Source organism: Chironomus tepperi, unplaced genomic scaffold (genome assembly GCF_022539635.2).
Source record: "Chironomus tepperi strain 1889 unplaced genomic scaffold, CSIRO-AGI_Ctep_v1 contig_461, whole genome shotgun sequence".
In the NCBI taxonomy this organism is placed as follows: Eukaryota; Metazoa; Arthropoda; class Insecta; order Diptera; family Chironomidae; genus Chironomus; species Chironomus tepperi.
In genome coordinates this window covers 104,348-114,452 of record NW_027226583.1, presented here as the reverse complement: position 1 = coordinate 114,452, position 10,105 = coordinate 104,348, and the positions used below count along the sequence as shown (strand labels likewise).

The 10,105-nt window shown below is 31.3% G+C and overlaps 2 protein-coding genes across 2 annotated transcripts; both read left to right on the top strand.

The window, feature by feature from the left end:
* The first annotated feature begins 211 nt into the window (after positions 1-211).
* LOC139099128 (protein takeout-like) lies at positions 212-3,431 on the top strand. Its single transcript, XM_070651529.1, has 4 exons — positions 212-326; positions 1,037-1,315; positions 1,550-1,652; positions 3,239-3,431. The coding sequence occupies exons 1-4, from the start codon at positions 212-214 to the stop codon at positions 3,414-3,416; spliced, it is 675 nt and encodes a 224-aa protein (XP_070507630.1). The 3' UTR covers positions 3,417-3,431.
* A 3,590-nt stretch (positions 3,432-7,021) lies between these two features.
* On the top strand, positions 7,022-8,504 carry LOC139099118 (circadian clock-controlled protein daywake-like). Its single transcript, XM_070651517.1, has 5 exons — positions 7,022-7,153; positions 7,209-7,292; positions 7,346-7,624; positions 7,846-7,949; positions 8,241-8,504. The coding sequence occupies exons 1-5, from the start codon at positions 7,093-7,095 to the stop codon at positions 8,418-8,420; spliced, it is 708 nt and encodes a 235-aa protein (XP_070507618.1). The 5' UTR covers positions 7,022-7,092; the 3' UTR covers positions 8,421-8,504.
* The last annotated feature ends 1,601 nt before the right edge of the window (positions 8,505-10,105 follow it).

Below are 10,105 nucleotides of genomic sequence, written 5' to 3'. Positions count from 1 at the left end.
TCTAGTTAATCGTAATACTTGAAATCTCACTTTTTGAAACATGAATACGAGACAGCTTATATTTATTTTTATAACATCAATATTGAATTGTGTGTCGAATGTCATTTGTATGTAGGTTTTGTTTTCAACAACATTCGAGTGAAAATAAGAAAAAAAAAATATTAAGAATAAAGAATTTTAGTTCTATTAATAATTTTTCACAATTTGTCTAATGATTGATTTTTTGATAGCCGATAATGACAATGAAGATCTACGGCGTTGTAAGATTGATGATGAAGATTGTATCTTTGAAAATGCTAATATTATTTTGAGAAAGCATTTTAAAGGTATTGAAAAATTTGAATTGATTTTTTTGAATAAATTTTAATTTGAAGGTTTAAAAATTGTTTATGAAAATATTAAAATTTTTAGACTAAAATTTAAAAATTTTAATTTGAAAATTTAATTTTTTTTTAAATTTAAAAATTTGGTGATAAATTAAAAATTTGATTTTGACAAATTTAAAATTTCAATTAAGCAATTTTAAAAATTTGATGTTGAAAATTTAAAAATTTGAGTTTGACAAAATTAAAAATTGAAATTTGAAAATTTAAGAATTAAATTTGAAAATTTAAAATTAAATTTTAATTCTTGGCAAATTTTGAAAATTGAAATTTGAAAATTTAAAAATTAAAATTTGAAAATTTAAAAATTTAAAAACTGAAATTTGAAAATTTAAAAAATTGAAGTTTGAAAATTTAAAAATTGAAGTTTGAAAGTTTAAAAATTTTAATTTGACAAATTTAATATTTTGAATTTGATTCCGAAAGTTTAAATATTTGAATTTGAAAATTTAAATAATTTAAATTTGAAGGTTTAAAATTTGATTTGTCAAATTTAACTTTAAAAGCTTTTAAAAATTTAAAAATTAAAAAATTTAATTTTGAAAATTTGGAAAATTTAGAATTCAAAAATTTGATTTTGAAATTTTGAATTTTAAAAATTTTTTGCTTTCAAAATTTGAAAATTCATTAAATTCTCTCCAAAATCCACACAGGCCACGACGAATTAGGACTCCCAGCACTAGATCCTCTTAGAATCGACCAACTATCCGTCATTCAAGACCTCAACGCCGTGAAAGTTGATGCAAAAATTTACGATTTAGACATGACAGGAATTTCAAAAGCAAAATTAGTAAAACTATCTGGAATTCAAAATCAAGAGGTCGAACTAAGATTCGTAATACCCTCTGGTGGCATGTACGGACCATACAAAGTAAAAGGAAAATTACTGAAATTATCAATTGAAGGACATGGACAGTTAAAGCTAACATTTAGTAAGTTATGCAGAAGAATTCTTAAAAATATCAATAAATTTGATTATTTAAGACTTCCTGAACTTATCGACATGAATAAATTTCTGTCAACCGTTAACCTTCAATTTTAAAAATATCAAATTACTGACAACAAAATTAATTAAATTGATAAAAATTTAAATCAATTTTTTACATCCAATCTTGGACATAAATTTAAAAACTAACAACTTTTTTGTTTCCTACTTTCTAATATAGCGAATATGGATGTCGGATTAAAATTCAAGCTTGTTAACAAGACAGTTGACGGGAGGACATATTTTCACGCTGTAAAACCAAAAATGACAATGTCACTTACAGGGTATGTGCTATTTTAGGCCTTTTTCGTATTTATATTATTGTGGTTATGGAAGGTTGGAGTAATGAGATGAGAGTAATTTAAATGGAGTGACATTTTTATAATTTTGCACTGCTCGCATTTCACGTTTTTGACGTGATTGTTGTGCGTCATCAACAGAAATTACAATAGATTACTATTAATACAGTTGTTTTCTCACTAATCGAAATATAAGTGACTCCAAGTGTCACCCTGTGGTAGTAAACATATTAGTAACTTCTGAAATCACTTTGTAGCTAATAAGCTGATATATTGATGAAGTACATGTGACTTATAATATCAAAATATCGATTAGGGTATTCAATATTTAGTTTTTATACCCAAAAATTAATGTGTCTTAGATAAAGCAACAAAATTGAAAATTCCCTTAAAATTCACTTATTACGTTCACTTTTTAGGGGGAGGGGGTGTTCTACGATTTTTTATTGTGTGGAAATTTTGTAACGAATGGGGGTGTTTGTCTAGAAATTTTTTTTTTGCGCAACATATTAAGTGAACGGTCCATAGAAAGCTAAGAACATGCTCTCAAAAGCAGATTAAGCTAAGAGTAAGGCTCTCAAGCATGCTCATCTAGTTTATTTTATTCAAAATTGCTACAAATTTGTTAATAGCTAGTTAGTGTCTAGCTAATGACTAGTTCTAACTGTGTTTTGTTCTATCCGAACTGGCAAAGCCTGGTAAACCAGGTTGACTCATCCCATCAAACTATAATGATGATTAAATGGATAGTCAAGTAATTTTTATGAATATGAATCAAATTGTTTTGAATTATAATTCGAGTATAAATTTTATAGTCTGAATTTTAATAGTAAAGTAACCAAACAATTTCAAAGTTAACAGTCTTGGTTCTGACAAGAGTCTAACAGGAGTCTAAAGGAGATATGTCTTCGATGATATGTCTTCAACTCTGATTCAGACTCCCATCTGAAATGAGTGAAAAAACTATCATTGATTTTTGGTTCATGATCTGTTTATGCCTTTGAAGGTCTAAAGGGACCACTTTTAGATACCGTAGTGTTTATGCTTTCACGCTATCGTGATCCGAAAAATCCCGGGATACCGAAAATTTCAAAAGTCGGGATCAGAATTGAAAATTCCATTTATAAGAGGACTTTTACATTTTAAATGCCAATTTTTAAAATTATTTAGATTTTTTTAAAGGAAAGTACCATGAAAGCATTATCTTTGTCTTATTAACGATTTTTTTTCCAAAAACTAACTTTAGCCAACTATAGAATTCTCTCCAGCAGTTTTCCTTAAACGTAGTGCTGCATATGCCACACTATTGACCAGTGATGAGCAACCTCTGACTCTTCGGGGCACACTTTGGTGGTATACCAAGGCCGAAACCCCATTTAGCTTATGTTTAATGACATTTTCAAGAATTTTTGGTGGTACACTAGTATTTCACTAGTATCACCGGTCCATAGATTGCCCTTCACTGCTATAGAAACTACAGATACCCCTAAACACAATCTCCATATTCAAAACAACTTAAAAAGTATCTGACCTATAACTAGATTATTAACCTCAATAAATTTTAATTCCAGTGGAACAGCAAACTTGTCACACCTGGGCTCAATAGCCAATTCATTCATAAATTGGAGTTTCGTGACATTAGTGAATGCCGTCAAAGATACATATTGTAAGCCAATGTCACTGATTTATATGGATAAACTTAATGCAATGTTCCTTAAAGTTCCAATCGATGACTTATTTTTACAATAAATAATAAAAAATTGATAAAAAGCACGGAATTTTAATGGCTTTATTTAGTACTGATTAATTAGTATTCAGTGTAAAGTATTTTTTTGTATGATATTAATGAGTGTCATAGGACAGATATACAAATAATTATAACTTATCGTCCTTCTCACAACGACTTTATTTCCCCGTACTAGACTTCCACAGACTGTATAAATATGAGATGAATTCTAAAATACAGCTTCAAATCTACATTTCATATTTCAGTGCTAAGTAACACATTTTTTAATAAAAAAAAAGCAAGTAGCGTCAGATTCTTGGCGAGTGATGTTGTTCACATATTTTATAATCTTTATTTTATCATTTCTAAAATGTACAACATATGTGTTATGTAAGTATGACAACAGAGAACAGTCGTGTCTGCTCAAAAAAAATATATAATAATTTACATATATTCATTTTTCACATGAAAAGAGGATCAACTTTCATATTCTTCAAAAAATATAAAAGATAAATAAAAATTAGGGATGTTTATAGTTATGAATGGATGTTTGCATGTCATGTGGTTTTAGATTTACTAAGTCCGAATAGCACAAATTGGTTAATATATCAAAAATCCGATCTCGTCCCTGATGAGACTCTGAGAAGGTGTTGATTTAGGTAGAATTGCTTAGGTTCTTGGTAGAATCTTCGACTTCGTTCTTAGTTGAACATTTCAACTATGCAATATTGTAGTCATTAAATTGACCTAGTTTTGTCACCAAAAAATTGATGGTCTAAAAATGGCAATGAATCCGACTGACCCACCGTGAATTTGACCTGGAATCAAGATTTAGTGAAATCCGGCCTTAAACAAGATTGAATGCCGACCTTGAACTAGATTTTTCGCTTCGTGCGCATAAAACTCAAAAGCTCATCTTGAATTTGATCGAATCCGACTCGAAGTCAGAGTCACAAACTATTTACTGACCTTTTCAGGCCGTGTGCTTTGCGAATATGTTACTAATCCGGAAAGCACACAAAGTAGATATGCTCAAAAATCCAGTTTCAGGCAAACTTGCTGACTTTTTCTAAGCCGTATTTCAATAATTGAGACGTGATTCAAGAGTCACTCTGGCCTAATGTTGGATCTTCGGTCATTTTTATGTCGTGTGCCTTCTGGGTAAGCCTCTTAAACGTAAGATTCATAAAGTAACTACGAATGCTCTTAAGACAACGTCAAGAATACTTAAAGTAGATAAAGCAGCAGAATGTGACAAATCGCATTTTTCGCCGTTAAAATGAGTCAAAATCAGCCATCATGGTGCCGTTAGGGTATCTTTGCACCCTTAACAAGTAAAGCAACTATAAATTTCCTTAAGACAAGTTCTAGGGCTAACCAATGCAAGTGCTTTTATACCCTCAGAAATCATAACTGCTGTCTATTTCTTAACCTTTCCTGCTTTCAACCAGAATCCTCATACACAATTAAAGACCTCTAAAATTCACAAATTCATTCTGATTTTCAAACTTAACGAGCACTCAATTCTAGCCTTAAAAATAGCAATAATAATAAAAAGTAACATCCTCTCCAAAAAAGCAGCATCTTCAAGCATTGAGAGATGTAAAGTGAGTGACGAGACGTGCATATTAAAAGTGGCGAATGATGTGCTGCATGAGAATTATGAAGGTATTTTGCCTCAAAAAATATTTTCTTTTATTCTTTTTTTTCTCATGCTTCTGTTTCTACAGGAAATTCAGATATTGCCTTACAGTCAATTGATCCCATAAGATCCAATGTTATGCGAGTCATTCAGGATTCCGGTCCGGTTATGATTGAGGCAACGATGATGAATTTAGAGATTTTTGGATTTTCAAAAGGAAAATTTTACAAATTTAGAGGATTTGAACATAATAAGCTTGAAATTGGATTAAAAGCACCAGCAGGGCTGTTTAAAGGTCCATATAAAATTAATGGGAAGATCCTCATCATTCCAGTGACGGGTGAAGGCACAACAAAAACAAAATTCAGTAAGTTTATGCTTAGTTCCTCAAAATTTATTGATTAATTTATTATCAAGTCATCAACAGTCGATCTTGACATGAAAATAACATTGCCCTTGACAAACACAACAAGGAACGGCAAAACGTTCTATAAAATTGTCAATCCAAAAATGACATTTGACCTTTCCGGGTAATTAATGACCATGATTATAAAAATAATCTATGCAAATGTGTGACTAAACATTTTTTTTTTTTGCAGCGGCGACATCTATCTATCGCATTTAAGCTCATTCGCTAATACATTCATCAATTGGAGTTTTGGTATTGTTGTTAATGCTGTTAAAGGTGCTGTCAGCATACCGATGGTACAACTTATTACGGAGAAAATGAATGCTGTGTTTGATAAAGTGCCATATGAAGAATTGTTCCTTGAATCGTGAGACTTATTCGGTATTATGGGTATTAAAATTAAATAAATTTTAGGATGTGATAATAAATGAAATTTGTTTGAAAATTGTGGTTTTGGTTCTCTTAAATTTTAAGCATGAATAGCTCAATTTGGTTGATTAATCAAAAATCTGGCAAACAGGTTGACGTGACTCTGGAATGACTGTGATAAATTTAGCACCGGATAGAACCGAATTTGGGGACTAGAAAAACGATGTGTCCCGGCATTCAAAAGCAAGTTAGAGGCATAATGTTATCATAAGATGTCATAATACCTAACTTCAATCAGAGACCCTTGAAATGGTATTGATTTAAGTCAGAACTTGGCAAGTTAGAGGCATTAACATGTTATCGGATTCAAACCGGACCCAGCACCAACTCAAGTCAGAGGCATGATCATGAAATGAAACTCGAATTCAAACAGAACTCAAAACAAATCTGAGAAATGACCTTGAAATGGTATTGGATTTAATCCGAATCCGGCACAAAGTTAGAGGCAAAACCTTGACAATGTTTAACTGATTTGTGTTATTCTGAAACCTTGAAGACCCAGGCACCAACCTAGGCAAGTCTTGAGACAATGTCAAAATTGATATGAAGTAACTCGGATTCATCAAGATCGAATCTGACACTAAGTGTCTATAAATTGAGTCACGCATTCAGCCTAATGCTGGATTTTTCCCCCAAATGGTACAATTTCGGTGCCATAAAAACTCGAGTCTTAATTGTGGCGCATAGTGATCATTTAGTGTGACAGCCTAGACATTCGAATATTCAAATTCATTCAAAAATCAATTTCTCGAGTGATATGTCACAAGGCGGCAGATCGCTTATTTTTTCAAAAAACCCTTAACAAATTGTTACCAAAATTCGCCTTGAAAAATTGTACAATCTTCGAGTCTTAGCATTGATATATTTATTCTTCCTTAACTACCTGCTTAAGTGTTAAGTGTGTAGCTTAAGTAATTTAAAATCATTAATGAAGTATTCATGACAAAACAGATTCTCTTAAGGGGTTTAAACTCTCTCTTAAAACAATACAGCAACAAATTAATTTTAAATAAATATGCAAAATTTTTAATTAATTTGCTGTTGAGAGAATCATCAAGAACTGATTAAAGTCATTAAATAACCAATACTTTTAAGAAAAATGTCATTAATATTTTTATACACAAAGATTTGCATTTTGGAATTAAAAAACAAGATATTCCCGAAAAATTGATTCAGTTTTGAATCTTTCTACATTGAATCCACAAGTGTTTCCGTAAATATGCCAAGATTTTTGAAGTTTATTGTTCTTTTAGCATTTTGTGATACAGTTTTTGCGCTACGTGAGTGCTAAACATCCAAAAGTTGCTTAATAAACAGGTTTGATTCTTTCTACAGCCAATGATATTGAAAAGTGCAGAATCAATGATGAAAGGTGCTTAATAAATTCATCAAATAAGGTTTTGAGGAAGTATTACGGAGGTGACATTTGACAGAATTTTTGAAATTCTAAGTTAATATGTCTAAACTTCCAGGAATCACCGAAATTGACCTACAATCTCTTGACCCATTTATGGTTGACAAGCTCAAAGTTCTTCATGATTACGGAGTTATCCAAGGCAATGGAACTTTGTACAATATTAAATTGTATGGTCTTAAGACTGCTACAATTGAACGAATTTATGGATTTGACAAAAATCAGCTAGAAATTCATTTCAAAGTGCCAAAATTTCATTTTAAAGGATTATATAAGGCACAAGCATATGTGTTTGGATTTCATTCACAAGGCGAAGGGGTTTTCACCCTGAATTTTTGTAAGTTTGTTCTAGAGTTTGTTCACTTATTGCGGGATGAGGAAAATTTGCAATTTTTCGATCTTGTCCTCTTAGAATGGTTGTTCCTCCCAATTCTTGAATGGGTAGGGGTCCCTTCGACAATATCGAAATCTCCTCGAACCTCATCTTTGTGCAATAAGTGACTTCACAATATGTAATGTAATTAAGCAATTAAGTTAAATGATTTATTTTCAAATCAGACGACTTTGCCGCCAAATTAATTATTAAACTCCAACGATACACAAGAAATGGAAAAACATATTTCAAGACAGTTGGATCCGATATCTCATCTACTGTTAGAACGTGAGTATATTGTAATGAATCTTAGTTAAGTATTTCCATAACTTAATCAGATAAATCATTCAAAAAAGTAATAATAATCATTAGCATTTCTCATTCTGTCTGTGACTCCAGTCTAAGCTCAGCTCCATTTTTTTAGACCATTTTGATAAAGTTGAGCTTCTTAAGCCCTGATAATTCCCATAGAAATCCAAATTTTATCCGTCCTGTTTGATGGGATTGTACCCTATTTTATTTTGTTTTTAGTCAATCATTTCTAATCAATACTGTCTAAAAACTTAAATTTTCTTTCTAGGGAGATATTGAAGCAACTTCATTGAGTCGAGCCTTAACATGGCTAGTAAACCAAGGTTTCGATGCGGTTCTAAGAAGCAGTATTAAATCATATGTTGGAGATGTGTGGACGCAGTATTACGAGCAAAAAATCAACAATGTTTTGAACAAGGTTCCAATCGAAGAGCTGTTCTTGCCATAAAATAGGGCCAAAATCAGACATCACGCAGTCGTCATAGCGGTGGCCTAGCAATTACATTATACTGGTCGGGCATGAATTTAAAAATAAAGGGATGATTTGTTATTTAATAAAAATTCAACAAAATACAGATGTCTATTTAATTATTTTTATAATTTCAATTTCTCCATAGCTGCATGAATTCAGCACATTATAAAGTTTCAGACCCAATTACCTTCATAGTGCTCAAATATACATATTTTCCCAGTTTCAATACCAATCGATTATTAATAATCATGAAAATAAAACAGAACATTTTAAAAATAAATTCAGTTGTTAATTGATATTCGCTTAACCTACAAGTGCCTTTAAGATGCGAAAATTATTTCACGTTGTAGTTTTCTTCACATTTTTCGATAAATTATTTTCATGGCGTAAGTTTTTGGTATTATTTCTGTTACAAATTCCAAATTTATATGTTAACAGCACAATATATTGAAAAATGTAAGATTGATGACGAGGCTTGTTTACTAAGATCTTCAAATACAGTTCTACAGCGCTACTATGGAGGTGAAATTTCAAAAAAACATATTTTAAATTCAAAGTACTAATTAAAACTGTCTAAAATTCCAGGAATCACCGAAATCGACCTTCAATCTCTCGACCCATTTATGGTTGATAAGCTCAAAGTTCTTCATGACTACGGAGTAATCCAAGGCAATGGAACTTTATACAATATCAATTTGATTGGTTTAAAGACTGCCACAATTGAAAGATTTTATGGATTTGACAAAAATCAGCTAGAAATTCATTTCAAAGTGCCAAAATTTCATTTTAAAGGATTATATAAGGCACAAGCATATGTGTTTGGATTTCATTCACAAGGCGAAGGGGTTTTCACCCTGAATTTTTGTAAGTTTGTTCTAGAGTTTGTTCACTTATTGCGGGATGAGGAAAATTTGCAATTTTTCAATTTAGTCTCCTTATGAAGTGTGTTAGAACCGATTCCTCAGAGGATAGGGGTCTAAAACCTTAAACAATTTAGAAATCATCCTAAACCTCATCCTTGTGAACGCAATAAGTGAATCCTCACCATATGTTATATAAATAGGCAATTAAATTAATAGATTTATTTTCTTATTCAGACGACTTTAGTGCCAAACTAATCATTAAACTCCAACGATACACAAGAAATGAAAAACATATTTCAAGACTGTTGGATCCGATATCTCATCTACTGTTAGAACGTGAGTATATTTTGTTAGAACTAACCCTAACAGACTAACAGACAATGAGAATTCTTATGAGTATGATCACAAAATTTAAGGATGCTCAACTTTATTAATTGAGTTTTTTCATCAGCACGCTCGTTTAGTTGAGGATGATCATTCTCAATAAGATAATAGACATTAACTGGGTTGGTCCTTGCCAAGGCTCAGAAACTGGCAGAAACTCAAACAGAAAATTGTAAAATTGCACAATTTTTATGGTTGCCGGAGCCTTGGTCCTTGTTTAAGTAATATCCAAATAAAATTGTCTAATTTATACTTTTTATTTCTAGTGGAGATATTGAAGCAACCTCACTAAGTCGATCCTTAACATGGTTAGTAAATCAAGGTTTTGATGCAGTTCTAAGAAGCAGTATGAAATCCTACGTTGGTGATGTTTGGACGCAGTATTATGAGCAAAAAATCAACAATGTTTTGAAC

Coding starts and splice junctions, on each gene's coding strand:
- LOC139099128 (XM_070651529.1), top strand. CDS start 212: ATGATTGATTTTTTGATAGCCGATAATGACAATGAAGATCTACGGCGT. Junction 1,316..1,549: donor ACAGTTAAAGCTAACATTTA/GTAAGTTATGCA, acceptor TTTCTAATATAG/CGAATATGGATGTCGGATTA. Junction 1,653..3,238: donor ATGACAATGTCACTTACAGG/GTATGTGCTATT, acceptor TTTTAATTCCAG/TGGAACAGCAAACTTGTCAC.
- LOC139099118 (XM_070651517.1), top strand. CDS start 7,093: ATGCCAAGATTTTTGAAGTTTATTGTTCTTTTAGCATTTTGTGATACA. Junction 7,293..7,345: donor TTTGAGGAAGTATTACGGAG/GTGACATTTGAC, acceptor CTAAACTTCCAG/GAATCACCGAAATTGACCTA. Junction 7,950..8,240: donor TCTCATCTACTGTTAGAACG/TGAGTATATTGT, acceptor TTTTCTTTCTAG/GGAGATATTGAAGCAACTTC.